This window comes from Festucalex cinctus, chromosome 9, assembly GCF_051991245.1.
Source record: "Festucalex cinctus isolate MCC-2025b chromosome 9, RoL_Fcin_1.0, whole genome shotgun sequence".
Taxonomy (NCBI): Eukaryota; Metazoa; Chordata; class Actinopteri; order Syngnathiformes; family Syngnathidae; genus Festucalex; species Festucalex cinctus.
In genome coordinates, this window is record NC_135419.1 from 19303417 (window position 1) to 19321345 (window position 17929).

The window sequence follows — 17929 nt, forward strand, 5'->3', positions numbered from 1 at the left end:
AAATTAAAGTAAATTGTTTTACTCTGCACATTTGTGAAAGTATGTCGTGGGTGCTTGGGTGCTGCTGTGGTTTCTGAAAAAAATAATTAGAGGTTCTTTTTGACAGATTAGAGTTGTTTTTTCACAGATCATTTTACTAATGTGCTACTCTCTATACATACAGTTTAACAAATATGACAAAAAAAAGTGCTTGTTTTTTACTACCCCTTAGTAAAATATGAATACAAAATACCATCACAACCTTTGTGACAAATGACAAAGGCAAATATCTGGATCTATAGTACCTATTCATCCATCCATTTTCTTGACCGCTTATTCCTCACAAGGGTCGCGGGGGGTGCTGGCGCCTATCTCAGCTGGCTCTGGGCAGTAGGCGGGGGACACCCTGAACCGGTGGCCAACCAATCGCAGGGCACACAGAGACGAACAACCAGCCACACTCACAAGCACACCTCGGGACAATTCAGAGCGTCCAATCAACCTGCCATGCATGTCTTTGGAATGTGGGAGGAGACCGGAGTACCCGGAGAAGACCCATGCGGGCACGGGGAGAACATGCAAACTCCACCCAGGAAGGCCGGAGCCTGGACTCGAACCGGAGTCCTCAGAACTGGGAGGCGGACATGCTAACCACTCGCCCACCGTGCCGCCCTATCATCAGTTGTGCTAAATTGAACACCCATCCAAGCTTATTTATTGATTGATTGAATTATTTTGTTTTTTATTATCTGTTGTCATTGCTGCTGGACATGTAAATTTCCCAGAGGGAGCCATCCCAAAGGGATCAATAAAGTCAAGTCTAAGTCTGCAAACATATGTCAAAGCACCTAAAATCGAAACATAAAAACATGTCAAGTGTTTTGGACAAAGGAAGACAAATACAAATCTATTTATCCACCTACCCAAATGATCGACGCTATCGATAGGTGCTCGGTCTGTCTGTCCATTTACTGTTTCTCTCCATCTACAGAGCCATCAGTCCATCGCGCTGTTTGTAAAATAATTTAACCACTATTAATAGTAAACACTAAAAACTGAATAACAATGTTACTGATATCATAATAATTATCTGCACACTGAAAAGCATGAAGCCCTGGGATCTAATTTAAAAATTAATAAATCTAAGAGAAAAGAATGCCCCAAAATGCCATTTTTCTCTTGTCTCAACACTCCTACTGACCAAACTGAATCTTAATTAAAACAGTTAAAATTGCATTTAATTTTGTTGTTGCTCTTGTATTTGTTTCATTGCCGTCTCGTGTAATTGTGGGAACATTTGTTTTAATAACATTTCAAAAAGAAAAAACAAAATTCATGGAACGTGTGTCCCACAACATGCACGCAACCCTGTTACCTGCATAATCTTTTTAACATGGTAGAAGAAAAAATGTGAATCAGATGATTTGCTGGAGTTGACATCAAACACATTTACAAAACAACAAAAAAGTAGAGCAACTGGCCATGGTAGCAAAGTGCTGCTAATTCTTCTCTAAAGCCGCGTGGTTGCACTGTTTCACTTCTGTTCGTAGGAAGGATTTAAAAAAAAAAAAGAAAGAAAGAAAGAAAAAAACGAAAGCAAATGCTGTAGTGAGGGGATGACGATCCACTGCTGTGCTGTGACTGCTCTCCTCTCCCCAGTCTAGACATCACATCACAACCAAGCGAAAGCCGGCTAGTTAGCTGCTTCGTATTTTCTTCTTGGGCCAAAATGTCGACCACAACCGGCGGCGGGGAGTTCGGCAACCCTCTACGGAAGTTTAAACTCGTCTTCCTGGGCGAGCAGAGCGGTGAGTTTGGACGCCGTTTGCCGGAGTTGGCGATCGGTAACTGGGATGTGGAGTAGGAGGAGGAGAATCACGTTAGCAGCCGGCTAACTAGCTCGTCGAGTTAGCTTGCGGCCTGAACACTCAAATGAGAGAAAATGAGCAGTCGCCATACAGTGCAACAATTCTATATCTGTGCGTTTCTTTTCAAGGAGACGGAAATGTGGGCATTTGTTCGATTTTAGTCCACCTCGAATTGTGATGATGTCATCGGACGCTCAGAGCGACCGAGTCTACTTTCACCTTTGAGCCAAATGTGATTTAAAATGACATGACCTAACAGTGGTACGAATTTTTTAAATGTATTAAATGTTCACTTACCTTCAAACGAGTGGAGAAGACATTAAACGTCTTCGTGTGTGATTCATTTCCACCTTGACATCAATGAATGTGAAAGGTTAGCTAGCCAACAAGCTAATAGCTGTTTACTTTCTGCTAAGCTGTACGTTTTTAGCAGTACTTTTTTTTTCTCTTCCAAATTGACACCGAGATGTTTAAACGGAATAATGTGAGACAATATTGCATGGAGGCAGAGAAACGTGTAAACCATCGCCAGTTGTTAGCTTAATTAGCTCCCTTTACAACAGGACCTTCCTTAGCCACGTCGGCCAGTCGAGGTGAAGAACAACCGGCCGGCCTTCCTCGACAATTTAACGCCGCTGGACAAAATAGTCAAGAATAAATAAATTATTCTTACGCATTTACATTCTGTGTTTATGTGCCTGGCTTGAAACACAAAATTATGAAATAGACGTGTATTTATTTTTATTTTATTTTTTCCATTTCCAGTCCATTTTAGTAGCTCCACCCATTTTGCCAGCTCAGCGTGTATCCTCCACAGTTGACAACAGTAAATCACGTCAATGTTCCATGAAAAGCCGCTTGATTCACTCAAAATCCTTGATAACTACTTTAAGTAGTACCCTAATACACAATTAATTACTAGGCCCGACTAGTAGGCATGTCGCACACTAGTAGCCCTCATATAAAGGGTGTCAAATAAGCCATTTGAGCATTTAATCAGTACATCCAGTTTAAGGTCAATGTAGTAGTGCACTCTTTTTGCCCACTATTAGGGAAATTTAGCACACTAAGGGTGTAGTAGTACTTCAGCTATGTCTTTTAGGAATGTTTTTTCCAGTACCACTTTCCTGCCTATCAACTTGTATGGCTTTTCTGCACACTAATACAACATTGACATACTAGACAAGTACATGTTACTAATGATGAAAAACTGCATGAGTTGGCAACTGCATGTAGTACTTTTCATGCAGATTCCGTTGCTTGACTAGTAGTACTATTAGTGCACAAATGTCAACTGAGTACATACATAGGACTGAATCTGGCCTGCGGGTCTTGATTTTGGCACCTGACACATGACATGATATTTGCTGTTTCTTCGCATTCACAATCAAGATGCTTGAACTCATGTCCTTTTTTTATTTTTATTTTTTTTGCAGTGGGAAAGACCTCGCTCATCACCAGGTTTATGTATGACAGCTTTGACAACACCTATCAGGTAAATACAACCAGTGGAAGACACAATTTTGATTCACATATTCCAAATCGGAAATAATGGATAAGTTGGAAGGAAATCATCAGTTCGGAGATGAAATGCAAACGCACAAGTTTACAATTAAGAATTACCCACGTCAAAACTATAAAAAGCATTAATTGAATTTTAATAAGTGACGTGGTGATGCTGGCATTGCTGAACTTCCTGTGTCTAGTCTTCTTCACGTCACATGATCTTTTTGTCTTAACACCCCATATTGAGGCAGCTCATTTTTTCAGAGTATGGAAAAAAAGCAACAAAAATGCATAACACATCCACATCGTGCTAAAATACTTGATGGACAATATTCTTCCACATGCCGTCGTCATGCATCACCTCTGCTCTCTTACGACTGTGGTGCGACCTCCGCCGGCAAACGATTGCCGGGTAGACGTGGCGTTTACACAAGACGGCGATACATAAAAAGCTTTTTACAGGCAGTGTAAAAGGGGTCTCAATGGAGCTGAGCTGCAGAAGCAAAGGGACGCTGATTGCATGTGTTACGGTGATGAATCCGCGTATCTGTTCTTTTATTTTTAATTGGCATTGAAAAATCAGACAAGAAAAGCAATTTATTCATTTTTATTTTTTTGTTATCATCCATCCATCTTCTTTACCGCTTACAGGGATTGCAGGTGGCCTGGAGCACAGTTCTTTTTTGTCCAAAAAAAAAAAAAAGAAGACATTTTTCATAATCTAAACTTGAGCCTCGGATCAAAAATATGGAAATGGAACTGAATTTAATTTTATATTTAATTGGTCGTAGTTACGTGAACCCCAGCGAGCATCAGTAAAAATACGTTAGTGTGTTAATTTAATTTTTGTCACAATCCATCAGACTTATCATAACATGGGAAATTACAGTGCTCAGCATATATGAGTACACCCGCTTCGAAAAATGTAAAGATTTTATTCAATCTCAATGAACATAAGAACAATTTCCAAAATTTTGACAAAATGTTTTCTGTATAATACACACTTAGCTCACAACATTAAAGTGAGGTTGTTATAGAATGCATAGATTACAAAATCTTCAATTTAATCAAAATTCACTAAAAATTAGTTTGGTATTTTCTATGACCTCCATGACTGTTATGGATGGCAACATGTTTGCTAGGCCTGGAATTAACAAGTTGTCAATATTTTTCACGGGGTCTACTTATTTGTGCAAAATGTACTTTAATACATTTAATTAAAAAGCTACTTTTCGTGGGTACTAATTAACATATATTGCTTTCAATCAATGGCCCACATTTGTGTGAGTATTTTGTAATATAGTATCCTAGAATATTTTAATTCTGACACGAAACTAAAACTGTTCTTACAAACCTGTTGTGGTGTACTCATTTATGCTGGGCGCTGTATATATCCTATAAATTGTTTTCAACTCATTCATGGAACGCCACAAAATGGATTGGGGCAAATTTTCCTACTTATGTCAAGTATTTGTGTATGTTGTTATGCTGGAATTCTGATTGAGAAAACGTAATTTATCAATTATCTGTATGTCTGATTGACTGATTGCAATGGCTAACAAGCTAGCTTTTTTTGTGTAAAAAAAAAAAAAGACACTTCACTTTTCCATTTTTTGATAGTCACCTAAAAAAATACAAAGATTAAATTAAATCACAGATTTTGATGTCTTTTTTTTCAAATTGAGTTTTAAAAATGCCTCTATGGTACATATACCAATGACGTAATGCTTCTGCTGTGTATGTCATGTGTTACCTCCTGTTGCTGTGACGTCAACGTTTTGATGCAATGATTGTTTTGCAGGCAACAATTGGCATCGACTTTTTGTCAAAAACCATGTACCTCGAAGATCGTACGGTAAGCCATATTTCATTTTTGTCATTTGCACAAAAGGATCATTGAACCTTGTTAGAATGCTTAAAAGCATGCTTTGGCTTATAATGTATCACCCCCACCATTTCCCACATGATCACCCTTTCACATTTTTTTTGTCAGTCATGATCATATTTTCAGTTCCTTTTTTTTGTTGTTTGTTTTTTGTTCTCCTCCCATCCTCTGTCCGGGTCACAAAATCCCACCTGTTCCCCACACGTGCGCACGGGCGGCCAAAGATTCGGCTGCAGCTGTGGGACACGGCGGGACAGGAGCGATTCCGCAGCCTCATCCCGAGTTACATCCGAGACTCGGCCGCCGCAGTCGTGGTTTATGACATAGCCAGTAGGTATCACGGCCTCGCCTCACCTCCTTTGCTTGTACCGTAACCGCGCGCAAGGGCACACACATTGCAAAAGCGTTTTCTTGGTTGTGGGAACCCCACTGGATGCCACTGGTGAGAGCGTCTGCCAAAGCGTTTGAACCAGCAGTGCCCAGGAGGTGTGCACGCTCGCTAGATGCTGTTTATTAGGGATGTAACAATATCCAAACATCACGATATGATATGAAGGTCACGTTACGATAATTATCCCGATATTGTGGGGAGGTTGGTGATACAAAAAAAGGTCACAATATTGTAAAAAAAAAAAAAATATATATATATATATATATATATTATATATTAGGGCTGCAAAATATGTCGAAAAAATATCGATATCGTGATATTGGCCCATGCAATATGCATATCGCAAAAACATGCGATAAGTTTTATATGGAATTTGATGCTTTTATCTGAATTTGTCCAGTCAGCCACTAACTAAAATGTGCACCCCCATCCAATAGTTGACCGTTATTGAGAGGTAATTCAGTAAAAAAGGTACAATTAATTGACTAAGATTATATCGAGTTTGCTTATTTTGCTGCCTGAAAAAAATGTTATTCTTTCATTAGACAATAAAAATGTAATTTCTTTAGGTACACCTTAATATCGCCATAATATCGATATTGCTATATTCAGCAACTAAATAGCATATCGCGTGATTTTCCAATAATATTGTGCAGCCCTAATATATATATTAAATATTGAGGCACTTACTTGCTCATACAAACCCACGTTGAGTTCCTCCACACACTGACTTGGTTCACAAGTATATTATGTGCCCCTTCATCAGACCATTAGCATTGATTTTAAACATGTAAGGGCCAAAACATGCCTTGTGAAAATTAAACTGCAGTAAAAAAACACACCAAAAAAACCCAAAAAACTAGCCACCAGAGAGTGCTAGAACTGCACCTTTTAAACAGATGTGCTGCTTTTTAATATCATGACATGACGACAATAGTATTGTGTCAGTTTTAATATTGCGATATCATGATATTACCAGTATCGTTACATCCCTACTGTTTATGAGAGCCTGTATGGAATAGAAGAAGCTCATGGTCGTTTCTTCCGTTGTCGCCGTGTGGGCACAGATCCTCTGAATGGGATGTGACTAAAGAATGATTCAGCAGGGTCTCTTTTTCTTTTTTTCTTTTCTTGCATTAAGCTGCTCACCCCCACTTCATCATTCCATTGATTTTCCACTACTTCATTAAAAAAACAAACAAAAAAAAAACAGCTTGGCTTGCCACTAGTGGTCTATTCTTAGCTCCCCTTTCTTATTCTGCGTTTTCCTCCTCCTTTTTTTCTCCAATCTCCCTCTCCCCTATTCGTTCCAACCCGCAGGTCCGACTGCAGCTTTGGGACACTGCTGGACAGGAGCGCTTTCGTAGCCTCATTCCCAGCTACATCCGTGACTCGACCATTGCCGTGGTTGTGTATGACATCACCAGTGAGTCAGGGCTAACGTTCCTTTTACGTGCCGAGAGACAACTGAGTTGCGCAGTCTGAAGCGGGGCACACGTATGCCCATTTTTAACATTTCGTCTGATTTTTAACTCATTCATTCCCAGCCATTTTCACTCCCGGCTGTTTCACTGGATTTTGACTGATTTTGAAAGGCCCACAGAATATTGTTATATTGCTATATAAACATGGAATCTACCAAAAGAAAGATTAGAGTGTCTTCTTTCATCAGGAAAAAAAAAGTATATTTGTATCTGTTTGTTTTGCAGTAATTAGGATTAGAATATAGCTAAGTTTCATCAATATTCACATTCCTGGTGAAAACTGTCAAAAAAAATCTTGTTGCAACATGGCCCTGGCTGATCTCTTATACTCTGCTGCCACCTGCTGGCCGTTTTTTGTCATAACTACCATTTCTTTCAGCCAACTCATGTCAGAAGCTGCATCAAAGCCTTCAACGCCAAAAATCAAAACATGTTTTTGGGAGTGAAGGACAAAGTATTTAAAAACGTGTTTGCACGTTTTTGGGTCTGAATGAGTTAAAAATGACTTTAAAAGAAAAGAATGTGGTTTCTGACTGCTGACGACAGCTTTCACAAAAAAAAAAACAAAAACAAAAAAAAAAAAACTCTTTTTTTATAGCATAAGCAAGACCTAACTGGGCCAAGATGTACCAATGCAGAGTTATGTAGTTAAAACTTCTGGTGACTTCCTAATTGGCTATTGTTTGTAAATCATTCTGAACACACAAATCTTTTCGAGACATCCAATAATCGGGCCTTTGTAGGTTTTGATCATAATGGCGGTAAAATGCTCACGATTGTCCCAATTGTCAACAAGTGTAGCCCGCTTTAGTGAGATCTAATATCACGATTTCTTCAGATGATAAATCAAATCTGTTCAACTGCATGCATATTTTTGGGATCGTGCATCTTGAATAAGGTCATCAAATATTAGAAACGTATCTCAGCCTGCACTAGATCAGTTTTATACAATGAAAACTAAAGCCGCATGTTGTAAATATCGTAAAACGTCCACCTGTCACCTCTCGCGTAGATTGTCCTGGTGTACCTAATGTTGTGTCCACCTGTTTGCTTGGGAATCCTCCAAAATTGCAGAACCAACCTCAACATTTCCATTTTCCAACTCTTAATACTTTTTCGCTTGCTAACATAAGAAGCCAACGGGACATGTTCAACTAACGCTTGCTTGTGTGCACCTCTTTAAAAGTGGCTCGAACATGTGAAATGGAAGTCAACGTGTTAGCTTGCGCACATGCATTGATGTCTGTCATATTTTTTTTTCTTTTCAGATCTCAACTCCTTCCAGCAAACCTCAAAGTGGATCGATGACGTGCGAACGGAGAGAGGAAGTGATGTCATCATCATGCTCGTTGGGAACAAAACAGACCTGGCGGATAAAAGGTAACGTTCTTGTCTTGGATGTAACATTGCAGTGTCGGTCAAGATAAATGATAGGAAAAAAAATATAGAGCGGAACCTCTGTTTGAACGCATTTCATTCCGGGAAGCTGCTTGACTCCATTTTTTTCTTCAGATTTGAAGACAGTTTTTTCTGCCTAATGTGTAGGGGTGGGACAAAAAAACGATTCGACCGAACCATCGGTCGTCAAGGGGGAGCTAAACGGCCGTATCGGTAGCAGACTTGTCAACCGATACAAAATCCGCCGGGAATCCTTAGATACATTGCTTGTAAAGCTGTGGACCGGATATCGCGTTGCTGTGAATCGGTTGCGAGTGAGGCTTTATGGTTTTCATAACAATAGCAAGAGTTCTGCACCGTGCTCTACTTGTTTTGTTTACATTTCAGTAGCAGCACTATTCAAGCTACTTCCGTGTTTACAGAGAGCTAGCAAAGTAGCGCTCAGAGACGCTTCATTCCCCGGATGTTGTAAACATAATGCAAAGACGTTACGCACCTTTTTTTGGGGGGGGGGGCGCCTACCGTCAACGCCGTGCTCGCGACACGGCATGCGCGCTCGCGCGCATTCGCGCACAACAAGTGGCAACATGCAAATGGAGACATTTAGCAGAAGCCGGTGACGTACATCTTGATATTTCCCATTGCTATCGAGTCCTCTCGGTGCACTTGTATGTGCCGGGCCGGCGTTGGTACTGCGCGCGAGCCAAAAAGAATAACTCCCGTAACGATCCAATGCATGGATTCAAACGAAACAGGTATGTCCCACAGCCAACACACCAGCTATGCTAAAAGCACACTGCAAGTATCTCATTTCTCAGTTTGTGGCTCCCTGTCAATGTCTACAACTAGCATGAGCAGCAGATAGGAGAACTGAGACGTGCCCGCGATTACGTCATCAAACTCAAAATGAACGACAGCCCAAAAAACAAAATATAAACAGTGGTAATTCTGTGGTCATCATCGTGTCTCAGATTAAAAAAACAAAAAAGATGTCATACATTAACCAAAAATGAATGTGATGGCAAAGAAAAACAAAAATTGTTAAAAACAAAAATTGTTGATAAAAAGGTTAGGGCACTTTTGGAAATATTTTTGGATATATTAAGTTGTTAAAATGTGTTTGATAGATTTTTTGTTCCATAAGGTGGCTTCATATTTCTTTTGGCTGGACGGTAGGTTTATTTCATGTCTTAAATTTATGTTTCTGAAATACTTCACAATGTGCACATATTCTGTTTAATTGTGTTGGTGTCTTTTTAAAGGTTAAATATTTACATTTCAAATTGAATTATCAGCCTTTTGTTTTCCTGATCCTGATTTTGAATAAAAAAAAACAAACAAACAAACAAACAAAAAAATTATAACTGTCAATAACAACTAATAAATATTTAAAAACTGATACATTTTTCAGTCATATCGCCCAGCCCTTTGTTCCAGTCCATTTAAATAATTGATTCAATATATAAAAATATAGAAGACATTGTTGTTGTTCTTTTTTAACACATTTGTAGATACTGTAAAAATTTGTGGTGTTTTAAGATTAATGTTTACAAGCAACAAATGTCACTATAAGTTTTGAATATTGAAATTAATCGTATTGAATCGAAAATTGTATCGTTCCCAAACTTAATCGAACCGTATCGAACCGTTCTGTTCTGAAAGATAATCGTTTTTCAATCGAATCGCAACTTGTGTATCGAGATACATATCGAATCGGCCTTATGTCAGAGATTCCCACCCCTACTAATGTGCTGCCAAAGTACCATTAAAAAAATAAAACCCCATTGAGGCTGGTCCTCAAAGGCAAAAGAAAAAGCAAAGATCTTGGAATGTTCATCCCAAGAGGTTCCACCGTAGTTTATTTTTGTAAAAACCTCTGCCCGAGTCTGGAATCCCACATTTCCCCCCAAAAAGTGCACCTCATCCATCTTTGTTTGTCTTTATAATTTGCCACTTTGAATATGATTCAGTACTTTTTTACAGTGAACCCCCCGCTACATCGTAGAATCTGAATTTATTAGCATTAACCTAACATACTTTTGTTTGATAAAATTGCAAGGTTTGGGTAAAGATTTTTGTGTTTAAATACGCAATGTTTAATTTGATTTTGTTCTGACGACTTTAAAATTAACTCCAGCAGGAAGTTGGGGGGAGGTGGGGGGGGGCAGCTGAAGCAGCTTGATGCTGTGCCTTTGTTTGGAAAATTAAATGAATGAGTCTTTTAGTTTTGACAGTGAGAGTGAGAACAGGCGTTACGAAATACACCGAAAAGTGTGTTTTAAAGATGAGGAAATAAGAGGGTTAAAAGCCCTTTTCACACTGCACAGCATAGAGCAGCACGCCATGGACGAGCCCATTTGCTGTGGGTGTTCGTCGTCGCCGTAACGCCATTTCAAATTGAAAAATGTTCATTTTGGGATCAGCGTCACTGTAATGTCAGACGGCGCATCCAAAATAGGAGAGGGGTTAGCACAGAGATTGTCGAGCACTAACAGAAAAATCTAGCCACGTGTACAGTAAAGGTCATGGAGAAAATGGAGGAAGTGATGATAAATGTGGTATCCCGAGCTTTGGGACTCGAGAAATGACCTACAGGCTACTTCACGTCCAAAAAAAAGCCACCAGGCTACATCCAAATATGGGCAATTTTGCGCGGGGCACCTTGGTACCTGTAGCCCAGGGGTCTGCAACCTACGGCTCTGGAGCCACAAGTGGCCCTTTAGTCCCTCTCCTGTGGCTCACTGTGGATCTAAAAAAAAAATAAAAAAAATAGAAATTATATATATATATATTTTTTTTACATATTTATTTTTTGATAGAGTAATTAATGATTAAATGAAAAAGCTGAATAATTAAATGTTAAAAAAAACAAACTAAAAATGTCCAAAAGGTGACCAGAAAATGTCTAAAAAGGAAGACGAAAAGTATAAAATATCATAAAATATCCATGTAATTGATAGAAATGACAGAGAATTGAATTTTAAAAAATGCAAAGAAGTAAAGTAAAGAAAGGAACCTTAACATGTCCAAAAACAAAAGAAGAAATCCCTCAAATTACCCTGTCTGCAAAATTGATAAAATTGCAACCCCCCCCCCCCCCCCAAAAAAAAAAATACTCAGAAAATTCATAGCAAAAAAAGGAAAAAACTTCAGTGTTTGTTCTCCCAAGGAAAAAAGTGGAAAAAAAATGGCCATAAAAGTAAAAAAAAATTGCTATAAAATGTGCAAAAAAAGAGGCAGAAAATTACCATAATGACCTTAAATTGCCAAAAATATCAGAAATTTGACAGAAAGGCAGAAAAGTCTAAACATGTATTTTAAAAAAATGAAAAATTTTTCATTAAAAAAAAAAAAAAAAAATGAAGTATAAAAATGACTTTAAAAAAAAAAAATGAAAAATCCAAAAACGGAAGACGAAAGGTAGAAATTTACCATATGTTAATAAAATTGCTAAAAATATCAGAAATTTAACAGAAAGGCAGAAAAGTCTATAAAAATATATTTTAAAAAATGAAGTATGAAAAATTACAAAAAAAATCAAAAAACGGAAGACGAAAGGTAGAAAATGACCATATGTCAATAAAAATTGAAAAAAAAATGATAAATTTGACAGAAAGGCAGAAGTCTAAAAAATGTATTTTAAAAAAATGAAGCATAAAAAAAAATACAAAAAAAAAAAAATAATAAGAATAATAATCCAAAAACGGAAGACGAAAGGTCGAAGAAAGTGAATGTCTACATATTGGATGCTGCTCTCATATTTTTGTGTTGTGGTGCAGCTCTCATTAGCTCTTAAGCCATCAGCACATCAGACTAACACTACCACAGAGTTTCCTTTGTCACAACGTTCAAATGTTTTGCGGCTCCAGACAGATTTTTGCTTATTAATTTGGCCTAAAATGGCTCTTTTGACAATAAAGGTTGCTGACCCCTGAAACGGGGGTTCACTGTCTTCTTCTTTGCCTCAGATTTGTTTTATTTCTTCAGTTTCATTCTGTCATTTTGATTTGATTTCATTTCTGCGTGTGTGTGTGTGTGTGTTTGCATGTATTTTTTGGACCCTCCACCTTGTCTTCTCCCCACCCACCACCTTCCTACACCCTCACCCACCACCACCACCACCGCGGCAGGCAAGTTTCTGTCGAGGCGGCAGAGAGGAAAGCTCGCGAGCTGAATGTGATGTACATAGAGACCAGCGCCAAGGCTGGCTATAACGTCAAACAGGTTGGTGGCGGCTGGCCAAAGCGGCCATGTTGTCCTTTCGTGTCAGGGGAGTGTGACGCTGGATCGCAACCTAAATCAATGCAATGAGTCATTTTCCTGCTAGCGTCTTCTTGGCTTTCTTGTTTCTGTTCTAACCCAAACTAACCACGCTTTCCCTTTTCCAAAACCAAAACTCAGCAAGCTTCTCTCTTCTTCTCTCTCCTTCTCTGCCTTTTTCCTTTCGGGCCCGCCCTCTCGGCAATGTTTCTGCCTTCTCCGCGGTCCCGCGCGGCCTCCGCCCGAGCAGACAGATCACCACGGAGGAGGGCGAGCAGAGAGCGAAGGAACTGAATGTCATGTTCATTGAAACCAGCGCAAAGACTGGCTACAATGTCAAACAGGTAGAGAATCCCATTTCACTAACCATGCTGATTCTGCAACTCCTGCTTCCGACTCTCCTCTTTCGCTCCCTTTTTCGCTAACTCTGCCTGTCTTAAAACACAAATTCACTGCTTTATTGTCCTGAAGGTTCTTCACTTGGGGTCCCTGGACCTCTCGAGGTTCGCGGGCAGTTAGTTGGGGTCCAAAAATAATTTGCAAGTTACTTTTTTTTTTAAACTACTTCTGGCCAGTGATGTGCCAATAACACAACATAAACCAAATTTAACTCCCTACCTTAGCTTTGGGACAATTTGAATATTAGGTATGATTGTGATGTGTCATCACATAAATCTGACATGCAGGTATGAATAAAGGTGAGCAAATTTGTACAGAAATAGACTTTAGTTCTCGCTTCAAAAAGCATACTTTTTTCAGTGAATATAGTATTATTTCTTGGCGAATTGCACCTTTTTCAGAATAAAAGTTGATATTTCCTTAAAGTTGTATTTTTAAACTTTTGAAACTAAAATGGGACTATATTCCTTAGTTAAACTTTGACTTGAATAATATTGCGACATTATCTTGGAGAAGTATGACTTTATCCTTGTACAATGTTTCATTTCAAACAAAATTTTGTGTTGATTGTCTCATGTTATAGAAAAATTATGACTTTATTCTAAGAAAGCCCGCTTCCACCACCAGTAAAGTCAAATGAGATACAAAGTCATAAAATTAGAATTTCATACTAATTCAGAATTATAAAAATACTTATTTATATTTACCACATACTGTCTCATAATAATGAGACCTAGTATCACATAATTATTACTTTATAATTATGACTTAATGTATCATTTTGACTAAAACTAAAACTTTTTTACTGCCGGAACTGTATTTCGATATTACTCTTACAATTACATTACAATTTTTCCCGATGAAGTATGAATTTATCATTACTTCATGGTGCTTCATTAGTGGGACCAACATCTGTATAGCTTTGAATAATAATGAATGGAACTCTGTAAACTAATGGCTAAACCACTGTCAGACTAACCTTAGATAAATGTCTCTCAAATTTTTATAATTTTGGTCTGAAATGCTGTTTTTGGTGACATATTTTTCCACTACGTCTGAATATTGCCGCATCACATTCTTGGCTAATTCTTGTGTCATTTGTTTTGCAGCTGTTCCGTCGTGTTGCGGCTGCATTACCTGGAATGGACAGCACGGCGGAGAAAAGCAAAGAAGACAGTATCCTTCAAAAATGACTTTGAGTCTCAAATTGGAGTTAATTGCCGCTCCACAAAAATAATTTTGAATAAATTATCTTGCGTAATAAATACCAGTACACATGGATTAGGATTATTAGACGGAACCTTGGAAAATGTTCAGGCGCAACCTTAGAATAAATTTGTCATCAATTTGTATTTATGAAATTCACTTAAAATATTAAATTTCAAGTAAAATGACTTTTAAAATTTAATATATTCCAACTTTATGTATTGATTTTTTCCCCCCAGAAATAGGCAACTTTTTCGTTCATGGCATTTTGGGGTACACATGGTTGTTAAATTGAATTATCATTACGATTATGGGTAAATCCTTGCAAAAAAAAAAATTCAAAGTTTGATAGCCCTTGTTTAGCATACTATTCCCTTTTAACTAATTTGCTCCCAAAAAACGTATAAATATGTACTATTTTAAATGTATTAAGTGTCCCAAAGATGTTTTTATACATTTTTTGTTGTTTTTTAATGCTTGAGCATACAGAAGGCTTTGATACAGCCTCAACTGCAGAGAATAGGTGAAAAAACGGTAGTAATTACAAAAACGGCCAGTAGGTGGCAGCAGAGTATAAGAGATCAACCAGGGCCATGTTGCAAAAAAGCTGTTTCCCCACAATTCTAAGCAGATTTGTGAATAATGATGAAACGTAACTATATTCCCAAAGAAGAGACTTCTTTCTTTCTTTTGGTAAGTTCCATGTTTTAATAGCAATAGAACACAATATTCTGTGGGCCTTGCAAAATCCAGTAAAACAGCCGGGAGCTTCAGTGAAAATGGCTGCTGGGAGTGAATGAGTTAAGGACTGTTTGATCTGTTCAAGAAAAGTTGAAATAGTGAAGTGACGAATGTGCCAACTTAACTGGACTCCCCTCAGTGATCGACATCAAACTGGAGAAGCAGCCAGAGATGACTGTCACCGAAAGCAGCTGCTCGTGCTAGTATACGTCGACACTCCGACCCGGCCCATCAAACCCGTCTCACCCACCCACCCTAAGAGCCCCCACCACCACCCACTTACCACCACCACCCGCTTGTCTCTCAGTGGCCACTCGGGGGAACAAACACTGGAGAGTTAGCGCTTGGATGTGCGTTACTGAATCCACGTGGAGATGAAAAGGGATGACGTGGTCGTTTTGAGTCGGGTGACTTGCATGGCATTACAATTTACAACACAGTCGAAGCGCAGACTGACTTAGCTAACCGCTTTTTTGGGTTATCGCACAAACTCGGAGTCTTCGTGCTGTGACTTTTTTTTTTTTTTTTTGTCATTGTCACGTAAAAAAAAAAAAACCCGCTTTGGATTGTTTAAACTCCGCAAGGTTCGGTTCTCAACATCTTTTCTGTTTTTGTTTTTTTTTTGTATCTGCAATAGAGAAGTTGTAAGACGGCTGCTTATTTCTTAACTTCTATGTTGTATTTTAAGGAAGTAGACAAGATCTTACTAATCGTCACACAAAATGTGTCTCATATTAACACGACACAGCAGGAGGTGCAAAAAGATATTCTTGATATGCACCTTAAGGTCCAGCTACTAGTCCGCTCTTAATCCTCACTAGTAAAACAAATTAGTCCATTCCTTCCTTCTTCGTCATTCCTAGTCCTTCTTCTACTAGTGCCAGTTTCAGCCAACTAGCATGGAATTAAACCTTACTAGTAAACTAGACTGCAATTAAACCTTACTAGTAAAGTAGACTAAGTGCAATTTATGGAGAAATTGCATGGGAATGCTGAAAGATGAATGCTAATAGCTGAATGCTAAGATTTGAATGCATGTGGAATACAATTTTAGTAGATTTTTTTTTTTCTTCTACTAGTGCCACTTTCGGCCAACTAGTATGCAATTAAACCTTACTAGTAAACTAGACTAAGGGCAATTTCTGGAGAAATTGCGTGGGAATGCTGAAAGCTGAATGCTAAGATTTGAATGCATGTGGAATGCTTGTGAAGTAAATTGAGAGATAAATTATGAAATGATACACCAACGAGCAGTATCAAACACCTGATAATGATTATAAGTTATGTGTGGAAGTGGGTATGGAAAGTGAACACATAGAAATAGTTCAATGTCTATCCCATTGAAAACGAATGGGGGAAAAGTTTATATTTAACGTTAAATTGTGCGAATACTGTTAAGTAATGTGGAATCAGACGATATATATACCCCGGGAGGTGTGAATTTTTGAAGCAAGTTGAAATTTGAACAGTGTAAATCAGAAGTATTATGTGGGAGTTGTTACATGGGGAAAAAAATGCTTCAGCATTCCCACAACTACTGTGAAGCGCTAGATGATAACTATTAGAATTTCACACAACACTAGTAGTCAACTAGTGCACATTTTTGCTTCACTAGTCACTGAGCTGTCCTCCTAAGATGCCAACGTTAGTCCAACTAGATGAGTACATATTAAAAGTTTAAACAGCTTCTTATAAAGTGATTAGAACATTTATTCAATATCCTGCATAAGAAGGCTACTCGTGTGACACATGTTACTAGTTCGGCCTAGTAAGGTACTACAGTAGTCTACTGGCGTTTGTTAATTGCATATCAAGAAACCAAAAGTGGTGTAAGAGTCTCATTCTACTAGTGCAGTCTTACTAGTGAGGACAAAAGCATACTAGTACATGGATCTTAAGGTGGATATCACTGAAATGGAATCAAACATCAGATCTGAAAAATGGATCACCAAACTTGGATTTTTTTTTTTTCGTCCGAGCCCTGAGTGAGAAAAGCAACCCCACCACCACTGCGGCGTGTACGTTTGTATCACGTGAGACCCGATTCAAATTCAGCCCATCCCGCGTGAACCCCAAACTTGCCCTCGTAACACCCATAAGCCCCTAAATGATAATCTCACCATACTAACAAGGACGTGAGGACTCGTTACGTACTCGATGACCCTTTTGCAACACTCCCGCCACGCCATGGATCCCTGCGTGACGATCACACGTCGATATCGCAGCGCGTGTTCGCCATGCGGGATTTCTTCGGACGATGACACAGATGCCTTGCTTGTTTTTGTTCACTAACGTTGTGCACTCAATCAAGCCACAAATATTGTAACATAAAACGAAAAAAAAGGGAAGCCGAATGACTGCTTGGTGGCTTCGACTCGTCGTCGTTTTCTAGAGCCGGTCGACGGGAGCATGCCCCCCCCCCCCCCCCCCCCAAAAAAAAAGAAAAGAAACGCTTACGTACGTACTAACACCCCCGCTGTAAAAATAAAAATAAAAAATCCGCTTTAGTTGCAGTATCGTTCGCTGTATTGCTATTATTGCTCGTTTTTATGTGATTATTTATTCAGTAAGTGGGACATACACATGAAAATTTTGTCAGCGTGACCAAAAAGTGCAAATGCTGAGGCGCATGTTGAGAAAAAAAAAAAAAAAAAGCTTTTATTTGCGCGTCTGCCGAGGACCCTCACTCACTTTCTTCTCTCGAAGGCTTTGTCATACAGCTAGAAAAGGACTTCTGGCGGTGTGTTGTCACGGTAACACTGTTTACAGTCAAGGCCGTCAAGGCTACGCGCACACAAGCGCACACATAGTG

The 17929-nt window shown here is 38.8% G+C and overlaps 1 protein-coding gene across 4 annotated transcripts; it reads left to right on the plus strand.

Moving 5' to 3' along the window:
• The first annotated feature begins 1556 nt into the window (after nucleotides 1-1556).
• On the plus strand, nucleotides 1557-17540 carry rab41 (RAB41, member RAS oncogene family). Of its 4 annotated transcripts, none has more exons than XM_077531164.1 (8): nucleotides 1557-1787; nucleotides 3284-3342; nucleotides 5155-5208; nucleotides 5463-5568; nucleotides 8382-8493; nucleotides 12642-12735; nucleotides 14280-14346; nucleotides 15257-17540. In XM_077531164.1, the coding sequence occupies exons 1-8, from the start codon at nucleotides 1709-1711 to the stop codon at nucleotides 15319-15321; spliced, it is 636 nt and encodes a 211-aa protein (XP_077387290.1). In that variant the 5' UTR covers nucleotides 1557-1708; the 3' UTR covers nucleotides 15322-17540. The 4 variants fall into 4 exon arrangements, with proteins under 4 accessions (XP_077387290.1, XP_077387289.1, XP_077387288.1 ...); XM_077531163.1 differs by lacking the exon at nucleotides 12642-12735 and adding an exon at nucleotides 13022-13115 and having other exon boundaries at nucleotides 1562-1787; XM_077531162.1 differs by lacking the exon at nucleotides 5463-5568 and adding an exon at nucleotides 6950-7055 and having other exon boundaries at nucleotides 1563-1787.
• Nucleotides 17541-17929: the final 389 nt, after the last annotated feature.